This window comes from Tachyglossus aculeatus, chromosome 3, assembly GCF_015852505.1.
Source record: "Tachyglossus aculeatus isolate mTacAcu1 chromosome 3, mTacAcu1.pri, whole genome shotgun sequence".
NCBI lineage: Eukaryota > Metazoa > Chordata > Mammalia > Monotremata > Tachyglossidae > Tachyglossus > Tachyglossus aculeatus.
The window spans coordinates 1,116,542-1,140,703 of NC_052068.1; the positions used below are offsets into that span (position 1 = coordinate 1,116,542).

The 24,162-nt window shown below is 48.4% G+C and overlaps 1 protein-coding gene across 1 annotated transcript in view; it reads left to right on the forward strand.

Moving 5' to 3' along the window:
- Positions 1–24,162, forward strand: part of EDRF1 (erythroid differentiation regulatory factor 1) — a 104,053-nt gene that overhangs the window by 56,430 nt on the left and 23,461 nt on the right. Inside the window, exons 12-17 of the mRNA XM_038743665.1 lie at positions 3,706–3,978; positions 5,471–5,542; positions 8,904–9,054; positions 13,792–13,980; positions 18,835–19,035; positions 22,704–22,922. Of these exons, the coding sequence (XP_038599593.1) occupies positions 3,706–3,978; positions 5,471–5,542; positions 8,904–9,054; positions 13,792–13,980; positions 18,835–19,035; positions 22,704–22,922 (1,105 nt within the window). The remainder of the gene's footprint in view (positions 1–3,705; positions 3,979–5,470; positions 5,543–8,903; positions 9,055–13,791; positions 13,981–18,834; positions 19,036–22,703; positions 22,923–24,162) is intronic.

Sequence of the window (24,162 nt, forward strand, 5' to 3'; positions counted from 1 at the left end):
ACTGTGTGCAGAGCACTGGACTAAGCTCTTGGGGAGTACAAGTCGGCAACATGTAGAGACGGTCCCTACCCAACAGCGGGCTCACACTCTAGAGGGGGGAGACAGACAACAAAACAGAATATATTAACAAAATAAAATAAAAAGAATAAAAATGTACGAATAAAATAAATAATAGAGTAATAAATACATGCAAATACATTCATTCATTTAATCGTATTTATTGAGCGCTTACTGTGTGCAGAGCACTGTACTAAGCGCTTGTGAAGGACAAGTTGGCAGCATAGAGAGACAGTCCCTACCCAATAGTGGGCTCACACTCTAGAGGGGGGAGACAGACAACAAAACAAAACATACTGACAAAATAAAATAAATAGAATAAATATGTACGAATAAAATAAATAGAATAATAAATACGTACAAACATATTAATTCATTCAATCATATTTATTGAGTGCTTGCCTTGTGCAGAGCACTGTACTAAGTGCTTGGGAAGTACAAATTGGCAACACATAGAGACGGTCCCTACCCAACAGCGGCCCACAGTCTAAGTCAAGCGCTTAGTCCACTGCTCTGCACACAGTAAGCGCTCAATAAATGCTATTGATTGATTGATTGAATGAATAGAAGGGGGAGACAGGCAACAAAACGAAGCATATTAACTAAATAAAATAAATAGAATGAATATATACGAATAAAATAGAGTAATAAATACGTACAAACATTCATTCATTCAGTCATGTCTATTGAGCGCTTGCTTTGCGCAGAGCACTGTACTAAGCGCTTGGGAAGTCCAAGTCGGCAACATATAGAGACAGTCCCTACCCACCAGCGGGCCACAGTCTAAGTCAAGCGCTTAGTCCAGTGCTGTGCACACAGTAAGCGCTCAATAAATACGATTGATTGATTGAATGAATAGAAGGGGGAGACAGGCAACAAAACGAAGCATATTAACTAAATAAAATAAATAGAATGAATATATACGAATAAAATAGAGTAATAAATACGTACAAACATTCATTCATTCAGTCATGTCTATTGAGCGCTTGCTTTGCGCAGAGCACTGTACTAAGCGCTTGGGAAGTCCAAGTCGGCAACATATAGAGACAGTCCCTACCCACCAGCGGGCCACAGTCTAAGTCAAGCGCTTAGTCCAGTGCTGTGCACACAGTAAGCGCTCAATAAATACGATTGATTGATTGAATGAATAGAAGGGGGAGACAGGCAACAAAACGAAGCATATTAACTAAATAAAATAAATAGAATGAATATATACGAATAAAATAGAGTAATAAATACGTACAAACATTCATTCATTCAGTCATGTCTATTGAGCGCTTGCTTTGCGCAGAGCACTGTACTAAGCGCTTGGGAAGTCCAAGTCGGCACCACATAGAGACGGTCCCTACCCAACAGCGGGCTCACAGTCTAAGTCAAGCGCTTAGTCCACTGCTGTGCACGCAGTAAGCGCTCAATAAATACGATTGAATGAGTAGAAGGGGGAGACAGGCAACAAAGCAGAGCATATTCACAGAATAAAATAAATAGGATAAATATGTACAAATTAAATAAATAAATAAATAGAATAATAAATACGTACAAATAGATATACACATTAGAATCTTCATCATCCCTTCAAAGCCCTACTGAGCGCTCACCTCCTCCAGGAGGCCTTCCCACACTGAGCCCCCTTTTTCCTCTCCTCCTCCCCATCCCCCCCCGCCCTACCTCCTTCCCCTCCCCACAGCACCTGTATAGATGTTTGGACAAATTTATTACTCTATTTATTTTATCTGTACATATTTATTGTATTTGTTTTATTTTGTTAATATGTTTTGTCCCGTTGTCTGTCTCCCCCTACTCGACTGTGAGCCCGCCGTTGGGTAGGGACCGTCTCTAGATGTTGTCAACTTGGACTTCCCAAGCGCTTAGTCCAGTGCTCTGCCCCCAGGAAGCGCCCAATAAATACGATTGAATGAATTAGAATCCACTTTCCCGCCATTCCCGCCTCACGGGTCCACTGGGGAAGGCTAGGGTCAGGGGTCGCCTTCGGCCGAGGGACCTCATCTGTTTCGATGGGCGAAATCGCGCGCGCGCGTGAATGTGTGCGAGGGACATTCCGGGGGGGGGGGGGGGGGGGGGGGGGGGCGGAATCCTATTCATTCATCCATTCATTCAATCGTATTTATTGAGCGCTCACTGTGTGCAGAGCACCGTACTAAGCGCTTGGGAAGTCCAAGTCGGCAACATCTAGAGATGGTCGTTACCCAACAGCGGGCTCACAGTCTAGAAGGGTGTTGTTCATTCATTCATTCATTCATTCATTCAATCGTATTTATTGAGCGCTTGTGTGCAGAGCACTGGACTAAGCGCTTGGGAAGTAGAAGTTGGCAACACATAGAGCCGGTCCCTACCCAACAGCGGGCTCACAGTCGAGAAGGGTCTTGTTCATTCACTCATTCATTCATTCATTCATTCAATCAATCGTATTTATTGAGCGCTTACTGTGTGCAGAGCACCGTACTAAGCGCTTGGGAAGTCCAAGTCGGCAACATATAGAGACGGTCCCTACCCGACATTCATTCATTCATTCACTCAATCGTATTTATTGAGCGCTTACTGTGTGCAGAGCACCGGACTAAGCGCTTGGGAAGTTCAAGTCGGCAACATAGAGAGACGGTCCCTACCCGACATTCATTCATTCATTCACTCAATCGTATGTATTGAGCGCTTACTGTGCGCAGAGCACCGGACTAAGCGCTTGGGAAGTCCAAGTCGGCAACATAGAGAGACGGTCCCTACCCAACATTCATTCATTCACTCGATCGTATTTATTGAGCCCTTACTGTGTGCAGAGCACCGGACTAAGCGCTTGGGAAGTCCAAGTCGGCAACATAGAGAGATGGTCCCTACCCAACATTCATTCATTCATTCAGTCGTATTTATTGATCGCTTACTGTGTGCAAAGCACTGTACTAAGCGCTTGGGAAGTCCAAGTCGACAACATAGAGAGACGGTCCCTACCCAACATTCATTCATTCATTCACTCAATCGTATTTATTGAGCCCTTACTGTGTGCAGAGCACCGTACTTAGCGCTTGGGAAGTCCAAGTTGGCAACATAGAGAGACGGTCCCTACCCAACATTCATTCATTCATTCATTCATTCACTCAATCGTATTTATTGAGCCCTTACTGTGTGCAGAGCACCGTACTAAGCGCTTGGGAAGTCCAAGTCGGCAACATAGAGAGACGGTCCCTACCCAGCATTCATTCATTCATTCTCTCAATCGTATTTATTGAGTGCTTACTGTGTGCAGAGCACCGTACTAAGTGCTTGGAAAGTCCAAGTCGGCAACCTATAGAGACGGGACGGTCCCTACCCAACATTCATTCATTCATTCACTCAATCTCGTATTTATTGAGCCCTTACTGTGTGCGGAGCACCATACTAAGCGCTTGGGAAGTCCAAGTCGGCAACCTATAGAGACGGGACGGTCCCTACCCAACATTCATTCATTCATTCACTCAATCGTATTTATTGAGCCCTTACTGTGTGCAGAGCACCGTACTAAGCGCTTGGGGAGTCCAAGTCGGCAACATCTAGAGACGGTCCCTACCCAACAGCGGGCTCACAGTCGCGTCCGGACGCTGCCCTTTGAGAACCGCGCCTCTCCCCTTCCTTCCTCCTTCTTCCTGTCCCCCCCAGATCATCGCCTCGGCGAACTTCATGCTGTCCGAGCTCTTCCAGCTGGACGAGCCCAAAAAGGAGGAGACCTCTCCCTTCAACGAGAACTCGGACGAGAGCTACAGCGAGGAGGAGGAGGAGGACGAGGAGGAGGAGGAGGAAGAGCCGCCGGACAGCGACGAGAACGGCCGCGCGGGCGCCGACCGGCCGGACGACAGCAAAGCGGTGGCCGTCATCGAGTCCGTCGGGGAGCTGTCCGTCCCCGAGAAGTACAAGTCCATCCACCAGATCAGGGTACGCTCGCTCCCGCCGGGCCCGCGGCCTATCAAAGAGACGCCGCCTCAGAGAGCGAGCGCCCGCCTGGAAATCCCAGTCGGTCCTTTCAATCAATCAATCAATCAATCAATCGTATTTATTGAGCGCTTACCGTGTGCGGAGCGCTGGACTAAGCGCTTGGGAAGTCCAAGTTGGCAGAATAGAGAGGCGGTCCCTACCCCACAGCGGGCTCTGGGGTTCCTCGACGGCCTGAATTGGCGTCAGTCAGTCAATTGTATTCATTCATTCATTCATTCAATCGTATTTATTGAGCGCTTACCGTGTGCAGAGCACTGGACTAAGCGCTTGGGAAGGCCAATTTGGCAACATAGACGGCAGTCCCTACCCAACAGCGGGCTCGCGGTCTGGAAAGGAAGTTTATTCATTCATTCAGTCGTATTTATTGAGCACTTACCATGTGCGGAGCACTGGACTAAGCGCTTGGGAAGGCCCAGTTGGCAACATAGACAGCGGTCCCTACCCAACAGTGGGCTCACAGTCTTGAAAGTAAGTTCATTCATTCATTCAATCGTATTTATTGAGCACTTACCATGTGCGGAGCACTGGACTAAGCGCTTGGGAAGTACAAGTTGGGAACATAGAGAGACCGTCCCTACCCAACAGCGGGCTCACAGTCTAGAAAGTAAGTTCATTTATTCATTCATTCACTCAATCTTATTAATTGAGCGCTTACCGTGTGCAGAGCGCTGGACTAAGCGCTTGGGAAGTCCAAGTTGGCAACATAGAGAGGCGGTCCCTACCCAACAGCGGGTTCACAGTCTAGAAAGTAAGTTCATTTATTCATTCATTCATTCAGTCGTATTTATTGAGCGCTTACTGTGTGCGCAGCACTGGACTAAGCGCTTGGGAAGTCCAAGTTGGCAACATAAAGAGACGGTCCCTACCCAACAGTGGGCTCTGGGGTTCCTCGATGCCCTGAATTGGCGTCAGTCAGTCAATTGTATTCATTCATTCATTCAATCGTATTTATTGAGCGCTTACCGTGTGCGGAGCACTCGACTAAGCCCTTGGGAAGTCCAAGTTGGCAACGTAGACGGTCCCTACCCAACAGCGGGCTCGCGGTCTAGAAAATAAGTTTGTTCATTCATTCAGTCGTATTTATTGAGCGCTTACCGTGTGCAGAGCACTGTACTAAGCGCTTGGGAAGGCCAAGTTGGCAACATAGAGAGGTGGTCCCTACCCAACAGCGGGTTCACAGTCTAGAAAGTAAGTTCATTTATTCATTCATTCATTCAATCGTATTAATTGAGCGCTTACTGTGTGCGCAGCACTGGACTAAGCGCTTGGGAAGTCCAAGTTGGCAACATCTAGAGACGGTCCCTACCCGACAGCGGGCTCACAGTCTAGAAGAACAGTGCTGTGCACATAGTAAGCGCTTAACAGATGCCATCGTCGTCATCCTCGTCGCGGCCGGATCCCTGACGGCGCCGGGAATTCTGTCGTTGCGCAGCCCAGTTGTGCGTTTCCAGTTTGCCACGACACGGAAGAGCGTTGCCGCCTGGTGCTCGGCTACGTCCTGGAGGTACGTGCGCCCCCGCCCCGGCCCCTTCCTCCCCGTCGGAAGCCGGATTCCCACTCCCCACCGGGCCTCTTCCCGGTGGATTCCCCTCTGGGAGCCGAGTTCTAATCCCCCCCCATCCCCGCTGGGGTCAATCAATCAATCAATCGTATTTATTGAGCGCTTACCGTGTGCAGAGCACTGTACTAAACGCTTGGGAAGTCTAGGTCGGCGACATATAGAGACGGGCCCGGCCGAGTCACACCTTTCGAGCGGCAGTGTCTCCCGACCCTGTTCTGGCCCGAGCCTGGGCGCTCAATAAATAGGATTGAATGAATGGGCCTCCCAGCTAAATAATAATAATAATATTCATTCACTGCCAATATGTTGCCAACTTGGACATCCCAAGCGCTTAGTCCGGCGCTCTGCACACAGTAAGCGCCCAGTAAATGTGATTGATTGATTCATTCATTCAGTCGTATTGATTGAGCACTTACCGTGTGCAGAGCGGTGTACTAAGCGCTTGGGAAGTACAAGTTGGCAACATATAGACACGGTTCCTACCCAAGAGTGGGCTCACAGTCTAGAAGGGGGAGACAGACAACAAAACAAAACGTGTGGACGTTCATACATTCCACCGTATTTATTGAGCGCTTACTGTGTGCAGAGCACTGTACTAAGCGCTTGGGAAGTACAAATCGGTGACATATAGAGACAGTCCCTACCCAACAACAGGCTCACAGTCTAGAAGGGGGAGACAGGCAACAAAACAAAACATGTGGACATTCATTCATTCAATCGTATTTATTGAGCGCTTACCGTGTGCAGAGCACTGTACTAAACGCTTGGGAAGGACAAGTCGGCGACATATAGAGCCCACTGTTGGGGAGGGACTGTCTCTATCTGTTGACGACTTGTACTTCCCAAGCGCTTAGTACAGTGCTCTGCACACAGTAAGCGCTCAATAAATACAGTTGATTGATTGATTGATATAGAGCCGGTCCCTCCCCAACAGCGGGCTCACAGTCTAGAAGGGGGAGACAGGCAACAAAACAAGACATGTGGACGTTCATTCATTCAACCATATTTATTGAGCGCTTACTGTGTGCAGAGCACTGTACTAAACGCTTGGGAAGTACAAGTCGGCGACATATAGAGACGATCCGTACCCAACAACAGGCTCACAGTCTAGAAGGGGGAGACAGGCAACAAAACAAAACATGTGGACATTCATTCATTGTCGTATTTATTGAGCGCTTACTGTGTGTAGAGCACTGTACTGAGCGCTTGGGATGTACCAGTCGGCGACATATAGAGACGGTCCCTACCCAACGACGGGCTCACAGTCTAGAAGGGGGAGACAGGCAACAAAACAAAAAGTGGACATTCATTCATTGTCGTATTTATTGAGCGCTTACTTTGTGCAGAACACTGTACTAAGCGCTTGGGATGTACAAGTCGGCGACATATAGAGACGGTCCCTACCCAACAACGGGCTCACAGTCCAGAATAGTTGGTATTGCGGTTTAGAGGGTGCGGGGAAGACAGACATCAGGATAAGTAAACAGACGTAATAATAATGATGATGGCATTTATTAAGCGCTTACTATGTGCTGAGCACTGTTCTAAGCGCTGGGGGAGGCACAAGGTCATCAGGTTGTTCCACGGGGGGCTTTTATGTGCCGAGCACTGGGGGAGATACAAGGCCATCAGGTTGTCCCACAGTCTTCATCCCCATTTTTCCAGATGAGGGAACTGAGGCCCGGAGAAGTGAAATCAATCAATCAATCGTATTTATTGAGCGCTTACCGTGTGCAGAGCACTGGACTGAGCGCTTGGGAAGTACAAACTGGCAACATATAGAGACGGTCCCTACCCAACAGCGGGCTCACAGTCTAGAAGGGGGAGACCACCAAACATATTAACAAAATAAAATAAGTAGAATAGATATGAGAAGCAGCGTGGCTCAGCGGAAAGAGCCCGGGCTTTGGAGTCAGAGGTCATGGGTTCGAATCCCAGCTCCGCCACAAGTCTGCTGTGTGACCGTGGGCAAGTCACTTAACTTCTCTGAGCCTCAGTTCCCTCATCTGTAAAAACGGGGATTAAGACTGTGAGCCCCCCGTGAGACAATTCGATCACATCGTATCCCCCCCCAGCGCTTAGAACGGTGCTCTGCACATAGTAAGCGCTTAATCAATCAATCGTATTTATTGAGCGCTTACTGTGTGCAGAGCATTGTACTAAGCGCCTGGGAAGTACAAGCTGGCAACACATAGAGACAGTCCCTACCCAACAGCGGGCTCACGGTCTAGAAGGGGGAGACGGACAACAAAACCAAGCATACTAACAAAATAAAATAAATAGAACAGATAGGTACAAGTAAAATAAATAGAGTAATATACAAATCAATCAATCAATCAATCAATCGTATTTATTGAGCGCTTACTATGTGCAGAGCACTGTACTAAGCGCTTGGGAAGTACAAATTGGCAACACATAGAGACAGTCCCTACCCAACAGTGGGCTCACAGTCTAAAAGGGGGAGACAGAGAACAGACCAAACATGCCAACAAAATAAAATATTTTAAAATAAGTTATTCCCATAGACTGAGCCCCTTCTTTCCTCTCCCCCTCGTCCCCCTCTCCATCCCCCCGTCTTACCTCCTTCCCTTCCCCACAGCACCTGGATATATGTATATATGGTTGTACATATTTATTACTCTATTTATTTATTTATTTATTTATTTTACCTGTACATTTCTATCCTACTTATTTTATTTTGTTGGTATGTTTGGTTCTGTTCTCTGTCTCCCCCTTTTAGACTGTGAGCCCACTGTTGGGTAGGGACTGTCTCTATGTGATGCCAATTTGTACTTCCCAAGCGCTTAGTACAGTGCTCTGCACATAGTAAGCGCTCAATAAATACGATTGATTGATTGATTGATTGACTGATAAAATAAATAGGATAGAAATGTACAAGTAAAATAAATAAATAAGTAAATAAATAGAGTAATAAACATGTACAACCATATATACATATATGCAGGTAATGCCATATATACAAATGCCATCATTATTATTATTATTATACGTACAAGATTGTGAGCCCACTGTTGGGTAGGGACCGTCTCTATATGTTGCCAACTTGGACTTCCCAAGCGCTCAGTACAGTGCTCTGCACATAGTAAGCGCTCAATAAATGGGATTGATGATGATGATGATGTACAAGTAAAATAAATGAATGAATGAATGAATAAATAAATAAATAAATAAACAGAGTGATAGAAATGCCTCACCCAAAGTCACCCAGCCGACAAGCGGGGGAGCCGGGATTTGAACCCGCGACCTCCGACTCCAGAGCCCGGGCGCTTTCCTCTCCCGGCAGGGTTTGAAGTCGGTGGACGGCAGCGTCAAGAGGGAGGGCGACCTCCCGGCCGCGGACCCCAACACCCCAATCCCCTTAAAGTACGAGGACGAGTCCGCCGGCGGTGGCCCGCCGACCCTGGACAAACAGATGGCCTTGTTTTTGGACAAAAGTAAGTTTTCCCTCGTCGCGGCCGGGCCCCGTTTCCCCCCCGTTAGACCCCCGGCCCGTGAGGACCCCCGTTGGGCCCGAAAGCGGGGTCCCGTGCCCTGCACATAGTAAGTGGTCAATAAATAATAATAATAATAATAATGGTGGCATTTATTAAGCGCTTACTAGGTGCAAAGCACCGTTCTAAGCGCTGGGAGGATGCACGGTGATGAGGTTGTCCCGCGGGGGGGCTCCCAGTCTTCATCCCCATCTTCCAGATGAGGGAACTGGGGCCCGGAGAAGTGAAGTGACTTGCCCAAAGTCAATCAATCAATCAATCAGTCGTATTTATTGAGCGCTTACTATGTGCAGAGCACTGTACTAAGCGCTCGGGAAGTACAAATTGGCAACATATAGAGGCAGTCAATCAATCAATCAATCGTATTTATTGAGCGCTTACTATGTGCAGAGCACTGTACTAAGCGCTTGGGAAGTACAAATTGGCAACATATAGAGACAGTCAATCAATCAATCAATCGTATTTATTGAGCGCTTACTATGTGCAGAGCACTGTACTAAGCGCTTGGGAAGTACAAATTGGCAACATAGAGAGGCAGTCCCTACCCAACAGTGGGCTCACAGTCTAAAAGTCCCACAGCTGACGAGTGGTGGAGCCGGGATTTGAACCCATGACCTCTGACTCCAAAGCCCGGGCTCTTTCCCACTGAGCCACGCTGCTTCTCAATTTTGTCAATATGTTAATATTAACCAAAAATTGGTTAATAGGTTAATTTGTTAATGTGTTTGGTTTCGTCGTCCGTCTCCCCCTTCTAGACTGTGAGCCCGCTGTTGGGTAGGGACCGTCTCTGTATGTTGCCAACTTGGACTTCCCAAGCGCTTAGTACAGTGCTCTGCACACAGTGAGCGCTCAATAAATACAATTGATTGATTGATGGAACTGGGGGCGTCCAGCCGGGGGACCTCACTTTCAGTCATTCGTTCATTCAGTCGTATTTACTGAGCGCTTACCGTGGGCGGAGCGCTGGACTAAGCGCTTGGGAAGTACAAGTTGGCAACGTATTGGCAATGAATGAATATTATTAGTATTTAGCCGGGCGGCCCAGTCATTCAATCGTACTTATTGAGCGCCCAGGCTCGGGCCAGAACGGGGTCGAAAGGTGTGACTCGGCCGGGCCCGGCCCGGGGTTCTCATCAGACTGTGAGCCCGCTGTCGGGTAGGGACCGCCTCTATATGTCGCCAACTTGGACTTCCCAAGCGCTTAGCACAGTGCTCTGCACCCAGGAAGCGCTCAATAAATACGACTGATTGATTGACTGACCCCAGCGGAGCGCTTGGGAAGTCCAAGTCGGCAACACGGGGGTGGGAGAGAGAGACGGGTGCCCCGGGCTGTGTTCTGATGTCCAGCACTTTTTCATTCATTCATTCATTCAGTGGTATTTATTGAGCGCTTACTGTGTGCAGAGCACTGGACTAAGCGCTTGGGAAGTACAAGTCGGCAACGTATAGAGACGGTCCCTACCCAACAGCGGGCTCACAGTCGAGAAGGGGGAGACGGTCGACAGAACAAAACATGTGGACGGGTGTCAAGTCATCAGAATTAATAGATGTAAAGCTAGATCATTCATTCATTCAATCGTATTTATTGAGCGCTTACTGTGTGCGGAGCACTGGACTAAGCGCTTGGGAAGTCCAAGTCGATTCATTCATTCAATCGTACTTACTGAGCGCTTACAGTGTGCAGAGCACTGGACTAAGCGCTTGGGAAGTCCAAGTTGGCAACATAGAGAGACGGTCCCTACCCAACAGCGGGCTCACAGTGGAGAAGGGGGAGACGGACGACAAAACAAAACATGTGGACGGGAGTCAAGTCATCAGAATAAATAGAAGTAAAGCTAGATCATTCATTCATTCATTCAATCGTATTTATTGAGCGCTTACTGTGTGCGGAGCACTGGACTAAACGCTTGGGAAGTCCACGTTGGCAACACAAGAGAGACGGTCCCTACCCAACAGTGGGCTCACAGTCGAGAAGGGGGAGATGGACGACAAAACAAATGTGGACGGGTGTCAAGTCATCAGAATAAATAGATGTAAAGCTAGATCATTCATTCATTCATTCAATTGTATTTATTCAGTGCTTACTGTGTGCAGAGCACTGTACTAAGCGCTTGGGAAGTCCAAGTCGGCAACATAGAGAGACGGTCCCTACCCGACAGTGGGCTCAAAGTCTAGAAGGGGGAGACGGACGACAAAACAAAACATGTGGACGGGTGTCAAGTCATCAGAATAAATGGAAGTAAAGCTAGATCATTCATTCATTCATTCAGTTGTATTTATTGAGCACTTACTGTGTGCGGAGCACTGGACTAAGCGCTTGGGAAGTCCAAGTCGGCAACATAGAGAGACGGTCCCTACCCGACAGGGGGCTCAAAGTCTAGAAGGGGGAGACGGACGACAAAACAAAACATGTGGACGGGTGTCAAGTCATCAGAATAAATGGAAGTAAAGCTAGATCATTCATTCATTCATTCAGTTGTATTTATTGAGCACTTACTGTGTGCGGAGCACTGGACTAAGCGCTTGGGAAGTCCAAGTCGGCAACATAGAGAGATGGTCCCTACCCAACAGCGGGCTCACAGTCGAGAAGGGGGAGATGGACGACAAAACAAATGTGGACGGGTGTCAAGTCATCAGAATAAATAGATGTAAAGCTAGATCATTCATTCATTCATTCAATTGTATTTATTCAGTGCTTACTGTGTGCAGAGCACTGTACTAAGCGCTTGGGAAGTCCAAGTCGGCAACATAGAGAGACGGTCCCTACCCAACAGGGGGCTCAAAGTCTAGAAGGGGGAGACGGACGACAAAACAAAACATGTGGATGGGTGTCAAGTCATCAGAATAAATGGAAGTAAAGCTAGATCATTCATTCATTCATTCAGTTGTATTTATTGAGCACTTACTGTGTGCGGAGCACTGGACTAAGCGCTTGGGAAGTCCAAGTCGGCAACATAGAGAGACGGTCCCTACCCAACAGCGGGCTCACAGTCGAGAAGGGGGAGACGGACGACAAAACAAAACATGTGGACGGGTGTCAAGTCATCAGAATAAATAGAAGTAAAGCTAGATCATTCATTCATTCTTTCATTCAGTCGTATTTATTGAGCGCTTACTGTGTGCGGAGCACTGGACTAAGCGCTTGGGAAGTCCACGTTGGCAACACAAGAGAGACGGTCCCTACCCAACAGTGGGCTCACAGTCGAGAAGGGGGAGATGGACGACAAAACAAATGTGGACGGGTGTCAAGTCATCAGAATAAATAGATGTAAAGCTAGATCATTCATTCATTCATTCAATTGTATTTATTCAGTGCTTACTGTGTGCAGAGCACTGTACTAAGCGCTTGGGAAGTCCAAGTCGGCAACATAGAGAGACAGTCCCTACCCAACAGGGGGCTCACAGGCTAGAAGGGAGAGACAGACAACAAAACATATTAACAAAATAAAATAATTGGAGTAAATATGTAGAAATAAAATAGAGTAATAAACTTTGCATATAGTAAGCGCTTAATAAATGCTGTTGTGATTATTATTGTTATCTAGCTTTACTTCTATTCATTCTGGTGACTTACCACCTATCCACATGTTTTGTTTTGTTGTCCTTCTCCCCCTTCTCAACTGTGAGCCCACTGTTGGTTAGGGACCGTCTCTAGATGTTGCCAACTCGTGCTTCCCAAGCTCTTAGTACAGTGCTCTGCACACAGTAAGCGCTCAATAAATACAATTGAATGAATGAATTATCTAGCATTACTTCTATTTATTCTGATGACACCCGTCCACGTTTTGTTTTGTCATCCGTCTCCCCCTTCTCGACTGCGAGCCTGCTGTTGGGTAGGGACCGTCTCTCTATGTTGCCAATTTGGACTTCCCAAGCGCTTAGTCCAGTGCTCTGCACACAGTAAGCGCTCAATAAATACCATTGAATGAATGAATGATCTAGCTTTACTTCTATTTATTCTGATGACTTGACCCCCGTCCACATGTTTTGTTTTGTCGTCCGTCTCCCCCTTCTCGACTGTGAGCCCGCTGTTGGGTAGGGACCGTCTCTCTATGTTGCCAACTTGGACTTCCCAAGCGCTTAGTACAGTGCTCTGCACCCAGTAAGCGCTCAGTAAATACCATTGAATGCACGAGACCATTCGGCCGTGGGTGCCGAGCGCTCGGAGAGGCGGCCGATGCCTGCAGGGAGCTTCCGGTCCCGCGCCGAGGGTTCCCTTAAGCAGCGTGGCTCAGTGGAAAGAGCCCGGGTTTTGGAGTCAGGGGTCATGGGTTCGAATCCCGACTCCGCCACATGTCCGCCGTGTGACCTTGGGCAAGTCACTTAGCTTCTCGGAGCCCCAGTTCCCTCATCTGTAAAATGGGGGTGAAGACTGTGAGCCCCACGTGGGGCAACTTGATCACCTCGTATCCCCCCCAGCGCTTAGAGCAGCGCTCTGCACATAGTAAGCGCTTAACAAATGCCATTATTATTAAGCCGTAATGGCCCTCGAGTCGCGAATTTTGTGTGGCCGGGAAGTTGGAACCGTTTCGCCAGTCGGCTCGAAATGATTCTTGGACTTCCCAGGCGCTTAGTGCAGTGCTCTGCCCACAGTAAGCGCTCGATAAATGCGATTGATTGATTGATTGATTGATTCCCCCCGCTCTCCAACGGGATCCGCCTCTCCTTCTCGGATTCCAGTGGGCTCCCTGGAGGTGGGCAAGCATTCCAGCCAGTCGGGAATGATCCCGGGTTCTTGGCAGCATAAGATGAAGCTCCAGCTGATCCTGAAGTCGTCGAAGGCCTATTACGTCCTGTCGGATGCCGCCATGAGCCTGCAGAAGTACGGCCGGGCCCTGCGATACATCAAATTGGCCCTACAGAGTCACGGTGAGAGCTCACCTCCTCCAGGAGGCCTTCCCAGACTGAGCCCCTTCCTTCCTCTCCCCCTCGTCCCCCTCTCCATCCCCCCCATCTTACCTCCTTCCCTTCCCCACAGCACCTGGATATATGTTTGTACATATCCTATTTATTTTATTTTGTTAGTATGTTTGGTTTTGTTCTCTGTCTCCCCCTTTTAGACCGTGAGCCCACTGTTGGGTAGGGACCGTCTCTAGATGTTGCCAATTTGTACTTCCCAAGCGCTTAGTACAGTGCTCTGCACATAGTAAGCGCCCAATAAATAGCCATGCAGAGAAGCAGCATGGCTAAGTGTAAAGAGCACGGGCTTTGGAGTCAGAGGTCATGGGTTCAAACTCCGGCTCTGCCATTTGTCAGCTGTGTGACTTTGGGCAAGTCGCTTCACTTCTCTGGGCCTCAGTTACCTCATCTGTAAAATGGGGATGAAGACTGTGAGCCCCCTGTGGGATGAACTGATTACCTTGTAACCTCCCCAGCGCTTAGAACAGTGCTTTGCACATAGTAAGCGCTTAATAAATGCCATTATTATTATTATTATAATTATTATTATAAATATGATTGATGATGATGATGGTGAGTTGTGGCGAGTTGTGAGGCACGTGCGCGCGCCAACACACTGACACACACACAGCGTGGCCCTCACATCAGGAAGCAGCGTGGCTCAGTGGAAAGAGCCCGGGCTTTGGAGTCGGAGGTCATGGGTTCGAATCCCAGCGCCGCCACAAGTCTGCCTGTGTGACCTTGGGCAAGTCGCTTCACTTCTCTGAGCCTCATCTGGAAAAATGGGGATTAAGACTGTGAGCCCCACGGGGGACAACTTGATCACCTTGTATCCCCCACCCAGCGCTTAGAACAGTGCTTTGCACATAGTAAGCGCTTAACAAATGCCATCATTATTCTTCTTATTATCAGGAGACCCCCATTTATTTATATAATCATAAAAATTACGGTGCTTATAAAAGCGTTGACTTCGTGCCAAGCACTGTTCTAAGCGCTGAGGTAGAAAAGGTGGGACACAGTCCCTGTCCCACATGGGGTGGACGCCCTCAAAGCAGCGTGGCTCGGTGGAAAGAGCCCGGGCTTTGGGAATCTGAGGTCACGGGTTCAAATTCTGGCTCGGCTGCTTGTCAGCTGTGTGACCTCGGGCAAGTCACTTCTCTGGGCCCTCGGTTCCCTCATCTGTAAAATGGGGATTAAGATTGTGAGCCCCACATGGGACAACCTGATCACCTTGGAACCTCCCAAGCGCTTTGAACAGTGCTTTGCACATAGTAAGCGCTTAACAAATACCAAAATTATTATTATTATTATTATAGTAAGCGCTTAACAAATACCAAAATTACTATTATTATTATTAATCCCCACTGTACAGATGAGGTCACCGAGGCCCAGAGAAGTGAAGTGACTTGCCCGAGGTCCCGTAGCAGACCTGTGGCCGAGTCAGGACTAGAGCCCAGTTCCTTCTGATTCCCAGACCCGAGCTCTCTCCGGAAAGAGCATGGGCTTGGGGAATCAGAGGTCATGGGTTCAAATCCCGGCTTGGCCGCTTGACAGCTGTGTGACCTCGGGCAAGTCACTTCTCTGGGCCTCGGTTCCCTCATCTGTAAAATGGGGATTAAGATTGTGAGCCCCACATGGGACAACCTGATCACCTTGTAGCCTCCCAAGCGCTTTGAACAGTGCTTTGCACATAGTAAGCGCTTAACAAATACCAAAATTATTATTATTATTATAGTAAGCACTTAACAAATACCAAAATTACTATTATTATTATTAATCCCCACTGTACAGATGAGGTCACTGAGGCCCAGAGAAGTGAAGTGACTTGCCCGAGGTCCCGTAGCAGACATGTGGCCGAGTCAGGACTAGAGCCCAGTTCCTTCTGATTCCCAGACCCGAGCTCTCTCCGGAAAGAGCTTGGGCTTGGGGAATCAGAGGTCATGGGTTCAAATCCTGGCTTGGCCGCTTGACAGCTGTGTGACCTCGGGCAAGTCACTTCTCTGGGCCTCGGTTCCCTCATCTGTAAAATGGGGATTAAGATTGTGAGCCCCACATGGGACAACCTGATCACCTTGGACCCTCCCAAGCGCTTTGAACAGTGCTTTGCACATAGTAAGCGCTTAACAAATACCAAAATTATTATTATTATTATTATAGTAAGCGCTTAACAAATACCAAAATTACTATTATTATTATTAATCCCCACTGTACAGATGAGGTCACCGAGGCCCAGAGAAGTGAAGTGACTTGCCCGAGGTCCCGTAGCAGACCTGTGGCTGAGTCAGGACTAGAGCCCAGTTCCTTCTGATTCCCAGACCCGGGCTCTCTCCACTAAGCCACACTGCTGCTTATTTTGTGGTGTTTATTAAGTACTTACTATGTGAGAAACACTGTTCTAAGCATCGGTGTATTCATTCATTCAATCGTATTTATTGAGCTCTTACCGTGTGCAGAGCACTGGACTAAGCGCTTGGGAAGTACAAGTTGGCAACATATAGTTGGAGAAGCAGCGTGGCTCCATGGAAATCAGAGGAATCAGAGGTCATGGGTTCAAATCCCAGGTCGGCCGCTTGTCAGCTGTGTGACTGCGGGCAAGTCACTTCTCTGGGCCTCGGTTCCCTCATCTGTAAAATGGGGATTAAGATTGTGAGCCCCACATGGGACAACCTGATCACCTGTACCCTCCCCAGCGCTTAGAACGGTGCCTTGCACATAGTAAGCACTTAACAAGTACCAAAATTATTATTATTATTAATATTAATCCCCACTTTACAGATGAGGTCCCATAGCAGACATGTGGCCGAGTCAGGACTAGAACCCAGTTCCTTCTGGTTCCCAGACCCGGGCTCTCTCCATTAAGCCACGCTGCTGCTTATTTTGTGGTGTTTATTAAGCATTTACTATGTGTGAAACACTGTTCTAGGCATCGGTGTATTCATTCAGTCGTATTTATTGAGCGCTCACCGTGCACAGAGCACTGGACTAAGCGCTTGGGAAGTACAGACGCCCCTCTTCCCAGGCCCGTGTCCTTTCCCCTAGGCCCCGCTGGTTCTCGATGTGTCCTGACGTGTCGGTGTCTCTCCCTGTGTCCGTCCCGTCCCTTCCCTACTTCCCAACTTCCCTACTTCACTTCCCAAGGCCCTACTGAGAGCTCACCTCCTCCAGGAGGCCTTCCCAGACTGAGCCCCTTCCTTCCTCTCCCCCTCGTCCCCCTCTCCATCCCCCCCATCTTACCTCCTTCCCTTCCCCACAGCACCTGTATATATGTATATATGTTCGTACAGATTTATTACTCTATTTATTTTACTTGTACCTATCTATTCCATTTATTTTATTTTGTTAGTATTTTCGGTTTTGTTCTCCGTCTCCCCCTTTTAGACTCTGAGCCCACTGTTGGGTAAGGACCGTCTCTATATGTCGCCAACTTGGACTTCCCAAGCGCTTAGTCCAGTGCTCTGCACAGTCAGCGCTCAATAAATACGATCGATTGATTGATTGATTGAGCCCCTTCCTTCCTCTCCCCCTCGTCCCCCTCTCCATCCCCCCATCTTACCTCCTTCCCTTCCCCACAGCACCTGTATATATGTATATATGTTTGTACGGATTTATTACTCTATTTATTTTACTTGTACACATCTATTCAATCAATCGTATTTATTGAGCGCTTACTATGTGCAGAGCACTGTACTAAGCGCTTGGGAAGTCCAAGTTGGCAACATCTAGAGACGGTCCCTACCCAACAGTGGGCTCACAGTCTAAAAGGGGGAGACGGACGACAAAACCAAACATACTAACAATATAAAACAAATAGAATAGATATGTACAGGTAAAATAAATAAATAAAATAAATAAATAAATAGAGTAATATGTACAAATATATATATATGTACAGGTGCTGTGGGGAAGGGAAGGGAATACTTCCCAAGCGCTTAGTACAGTGCTCTGCACATAGTAAGCGCTCAATAAATACGATTGATTGATTGATTGATTGATTGAATAATATTCCATTTATTTTAGTTTGTTAGTATGTTTGGTTTTGTTCTCCGTCTCCCCCTTTTAGACTGTGAGCCCACTGTTGGGTAGGGACCGTCCCTAAATGTTGCCAACTTGGACTTCCCAAGCGCTTAGTCCAGCGCTCTGCACACAGTCAGCGCTCAATAAATACGATTGATTGATTGATTGATTGAGCCCCTTCCTTCCTCTCCATCCCCCCATCTTACCTCCTTCCCTTCCCCACAGCCCCTGTATAGATGTATATATGTTTGTACGTATTTATTACTTTATTTATTTTACTTGTACCTATCTATTCCATTTATTTTATTTTGTTAGTATGTTCGGTTTTGTTTTCCGTCTCCCCCTTTTAGACTGTGAGCCTGCTGTTGGGTAAGGACCGTCTCTATATGTCGCCAACTTGTACTTCCCAAGCGCTTAGTCCAGTGCTCTGCACACAGTCAGCGCTCAATAAATACGATTGATTGCTTGAGCCCCGTCCTTCCTCTCCCCCTCGTCCCCGTCTCCATCCCCCCATCTTACCTCCTTCCCTTCCCCACAGCCCCTGTATATATGTATATATGTTTGTACAGATTTATTACTCTATTTTACTTGTACCTATCGATTCTATTCATTTTATTTTGTTAGTATGTTTGGTTTTGTTCTCCGTCTCCCCGTTTTAGACCGCAAGCCCGCTGTTGGGTAGGGACCGTCTCTAGATGTGGCCAACTTGGACTTCCCGAGGGCTTAGTCCGGTGCTCTGCACACAGTCAGCGCTCAATAAATACGATTGATTGATCGATCGATGGATGAATGGATTCTCTTCGCCCCCAGATACTTACTGCTGCCTGTGCACGAACATCCTGGCGGACGCCCTGCTGTTCCTGTCTCAGTACCTGACTCTGTGCGGCGACATCCAGCTCATGCTCGCCCAGAACGCCAGCAACCGAGCCGCCTACCTCGAAGAGTTTCACTACCAGACCAAGGAAGACCAGGAGATCCTGCACAGCCTGCGCAGGGAAGCCAGCTGCCAAGGTAACGGTGGGAATAATCATAATCACGGCATTTTTAAGCGCTTACTATGTGCAGAGCACTGTTCTAAGCGCCGGCGGGGGGGACACAAACACACAGTAAGCGCTCAAGTAAGCCCCTTCCTTCCTCTCCTCCTCATCCCCCTCTCCATCCCCCCATCTTACCTCCTTCCCTTCCCCACAGCACCTGTATAGATGTATATATGGTTGTACAGATTTATTACTCTATTTATTTTACTTGTACATATCTATCCTATTTATTTTATTTTGTTGGTATGTTTGGTTCTGTTCTCTGTCTCCCCCTTTTAGACTGTGAGCCCACTGTTGGGTAGGGACCGTCTCTGTGTGTTGCCGACTTGGACTTCCCAAGCGCTTAGTACAGTGCTCTGCACATAGTAAGCGCTCAATAAATACGATTGATTGATTGATCGATCAATAAATACGGTTGATTGATTGATTCTCTGTGAGCCCCCCCATGGGACAACCTGATTACCTTGTATCCCCCAACGCTTAGAACCGTGCTTTGCACATAGTAAGCACTTAAGAAGTGCCATTATTATTATTATTCATCATCATCATCATCAATCGTATTTATTGAGCGCTTACTATGTGCAGAGCACTGTTCTAAGCGCCGGCGGGGGGGATACAAACAGTGCTCTGCACACAGTAAGCGCTCAATAAATACAGTTGATTGATTCTCTTTGAGCCCCCCATGGGACAACCTGATTACCTTGTATCCCCCAACGCTTAGAACCGTGCTTTGCACATAGTAAGCACTTAAGAAGCGCCATTATTATTATTATTCATCATCATCATCAATCGTATTTATTGAGCGCTTACTATGTGCAGAGCACTGTTCTAAGCGCCGGCGGGGGGGACACAAACAGTGCTCTGCACACAGTAAGCGCTCAATAAATACGGTTGATTGATTGATTCTCTGTGAGCCCCCCCCATGGGACAACCTGATTACCTTGTATCCCCCAACGCTTAGAACAGTGCTTTGCACATAGTAAGCACTTAATAAGCGCCATTATTATTATTATTATTCATCATCGTCATCAATTGTATTTATTGAGCGCTTACTGTGTGCAGAGCACTGTACTAAGCGCTTGGGAAGTACAAATTGGCAACATAGAGAGACAGTCCCTACCCAACAGCGGGCTCGCAGTCTAAAAGGGGGAGACAGAGAACAAAACCAAACATACTAACAAAATAAAGTAAATAGGATAGATATGGACAAGTAAAATAAATATATAAATAAATAGAGTAATAAATATGTACAACCATATATACATATGTACAGGTATATTATTATTCCCTTGCCTTCCCGGACTGAGCCCCTTCCTTCCTCTCCCCCTCGTCCCCCTCTCCATCCCCCGCATCTTACCTCCTTCCCCTCCCCACAGCACCTGTATATGTGTATATATGTTTGTACAGATTTATTACTCTATTTATTTATTCATTTATTTTACTTGTACCTATCTATTCTATTTTATTTTGTTAGTATGTTTGGTTTTGTTGTCTGTCTCCCCCTTCTAGACTGTGAGCCCGCTGTTGGTTAAGGACTGTCTCTATCTGTTGCCAGCTTGTACTTCCCAAGCGCTTAGTACGGTGCTCTGCACACAGTAAGCGCTCAATAAATACGATTGATTGATTGATTGATCAGGTGATCACAGTCTTTTAGACTGTGAGCCCACTGTTGGGTAGGGACCGTCTCTATATGTTGCCAGTTTGTACTTCCCCAGCGCTTAGTCCAGTGCTCTGAACACAGTAAGCGCTCAATAAATACGATTGATGATAAATACGATTGATGATGATCAGGTTGTCCCACAGGGGGCTCACAGTCTTAATCAATTTATTTTATTTTGTTAATATGTTTTGTTTTGTTGTCTGTCTCCCCGCTTCTAGACTGTGAGCCCGCTGTTGGGTAGGGACCGTCTCTACATGTTGCCAACTTGGACTTCCCAAGCACTTAGTACAGTGCTGTGCACACAGTAAGGGCTCAATAAATACGAATGAATGAATGAATGAATGAATAATCATATCTCTTCTGTTTATTTTATTTTGTTAATATGTTTTGTTTTGTTGTCTGTCTCCCCCCTTTCTAGACTGTGAGCCTGCTGTCAGGTAGGGACCGTCTCTAGATGTTGGCGACTTGGACTTCCCAAGCGCTTAGTACAGTGCTCTGCACACAGTAAGCGCTCAATAAATACGATTGAATGAATGAATAATCATATCTCTTCTATTTATTTTATTTTGTTAATACGTTTTGTTTTGTTGTCTGTCACCCCCCTTCTAGACTGTGAGCCCGCTGTCGGGTAGGGACCGTCTCTAGATGTTGGCGACTTGGACTTCCCAAGCGCTTAGTACAGTGCTGTGCACACAGTAAGGGCTCAATAAATACGATTGAATGAATGAATGAATGATCATATCTCTTCTATTTATTTTATTTTGTTAATATGTTTTGTTTTGTTGTCTGTCTCCCCCTTCTAGACTGTGAGCCCACTGTTGGGAAGGGACCGTCTCTAGATGTTGCCAACTCGTGCTTCCCAAGCTCTTAGTCCAGTGCTCTGCACACAGTAAGCGCTCAATAAATACGATTGATTGATTGATTGATTAATCCCCGTTTTAAAGATGAGGGAACTGAGGCTCAGAGGAGTTAAGTGACTTGCCCAAGGTCACACAGCAGACATGTGGCGGGGCCGGGATTCGAACCCCTGACCTCTGACTCCAAAGCCCGGGCTCTTTCCACTGAGCCACGCTGCTTCTGGTATTTGTTAAACGCTCACTCTGTGCCAAGCACTGCTCTAAGCACCGTGGGGGGGGATACAAGGTGATCAAGTTGTCCCCCGTGGGGCTCACAGTCTTACTCCCCATTTTACAGATGAGGTCACTGAGGCTCAGAGAAGTTAAGTGACTTGCCAAGGTCACACAGCAGACATGTGGCGTGGCCGGGATTCGAACCCCTGACCTCTGACTCCAAAGCCCGTGCTCTTTCCACTAAGCCACGCTGCTTCTGGTATTTGTTAAGCGCTCACCCTGTGCCAAGCACTGTTCTAAGTGCCAGCAGGGATACAAGGTGATGAGGTTGTCCCACGGGCGGCTCACAGTCTTCACCCCCATTTTCCAGATGAGGGAACTGAGGCCCAGAGAAGTGAAGTGGCTTGCCCAAGGTCACACGGCTGACAGGTGACGGAGCCGGGATTCAAACCCGTGACCTCTGACTCCCAAGCCCGCGCTCTTATTCGTTCTTTCATTCAATCGTATTTATTGAGCGCTTACTGTGGGCAGAGCACTGGACTAAGCGCTGGTACTAGGCGCCAAGGACCCACCGACTCCCACCTTGCAACACGCGACTCCCTCCGCCTGCCTTCCGGGAGCCGGACCCTCTCCGGAGGAGGAGCCTCCCGACGTTCATTTATTCATTCAGTCGTATTTATTGAGCGCTCACTGTGTGCAGAGCACTGTGCCAAGCACTTGGGAAGTCCAAGTCGACAACATCTAGAGACGGTCCCTACCCAACAACGGGCTCACGGTCTAGAAGGGGGAGACGGACGACAAAACGAAACATGGAGACAGGTGTCAATACCATGGGAATAAATGCGCGTCCATCCCGTTGGGTCTGTGGTGGCCCGTGACCGTCGCGACTCGCCTCGGCGTTGGCCCTTTCAGGTTTCGCTTGGGCCACCGACCTGTCCACGGACCTGGAGTGCCAGCTGTCCGTCAGCTGCAAGTGCTACGAGGCGGCCAACGAGATCCTGCTCTTCGGCGACCTGAAAGGCCGGAACCCAGAGCACCGGAGCCAGGTGCTGAAGAGAATGGGCAACATCCGCAACGAGATCGGCGTCTTCTACATGAACCAGGCCGCCGCCCTCCAGACCGAAAGAGTGGGCAAGTATCCCTTGGCTCGCCCGGGGAGGCGCGGGCAGTGGGCCCGGGCGCCGCGGCCGCGAGGTTGGCATCTCCTCCGTGAGCCAGACCCCTTTGCCCCAGAATACGGATCGTGGCCTCGCTTGTCCCGGGGATTTAGTATCGGAATACCGCGGCTCCCCATCTTCCTTTGGGGAGCGAGAGAGACAGAGAAAGTGTAAGTTTCTCAAGCCGGGGGACCGGGCCAACTTTATTTTATCAACCAAGCCGTCCTCCCGGTGCCCGGGGCCCCGGGCAGCGAGGTTGGCATCTCCTCCGTGAGCCAGACCCCTTCGCCCCAGAATACAGATCGTGGCCTCGCTTGTCCCGGGGATTTAGTATCTGAATATAGCAGCTCCCCATCTTCCTTTGTCTGGGGAGTGAGGGAGACAGAGAAAGCGTAAGTTTCTCAAAACCGGGGGACCGGGCCGACTTCATTTTATCAACCAAGCCGTCCTCCCGGTGCCCGGGGACCCGGGCGGCGAGGTTGGCATCTCCTCCGTGAGCCAGACCCCTTCGCCCCAAAACACGGATCGTGGCCTCGCTTGTCCCGGGGATTTAGTATCTGAATATTGCAGCTCCCCATCTTCCTTTGTCTGGGGAGTGAGAGAGGCAGAGAAAGCATAAGTTTCTCAAAACCGGGGGACCGGGCCGACTTCATTTTATCAACCAAGCCGTCCTCCCGGGGCCCGGGGCCCCGGGCGGCAAGGTTGGCATCTCCTCCGTGAGCCAGACCCCTTCGCCCCAGAATACGGATCGTGGCCTCACTTGTCCCGGGGATTTAGTATCTGAATATCGCAGCTCCCCATCTTCCTTTTTGTCTGGGGAGCGAGAGAGGTAGAGAAAGCGTAAGTTTCTCAAAACCGGGGGACCGGGCCGACTTCATTTTATCAACCAAGCCGTCCTCCCAGTGCCCGGGGCCCCGGGCGGCGAGGTTGCCATCTCCTCCGTGAGCCAGACCCCTTCGCCCCAAAACACGGATCGTGGCCTCGCTTGTCCCGGGGATTTAGTATCTGAATATTGCGGCAAGGTTGGCATCTCCTCCGTGAACCAGACCCCTTCGCCCCAGAATACGGATCGTGGCCTCGCTTGTCCCGGGGATTTAGTATCGGAATACCGCGGTTCCCCAACCTTCCTTTGTGGAGCGAAAGAGACAGAGAAAGCGTAAGTTTCTCAAAGCCGGGGGATCGGGCCGACTTCATTTTATCAACCAAGCCGTCCT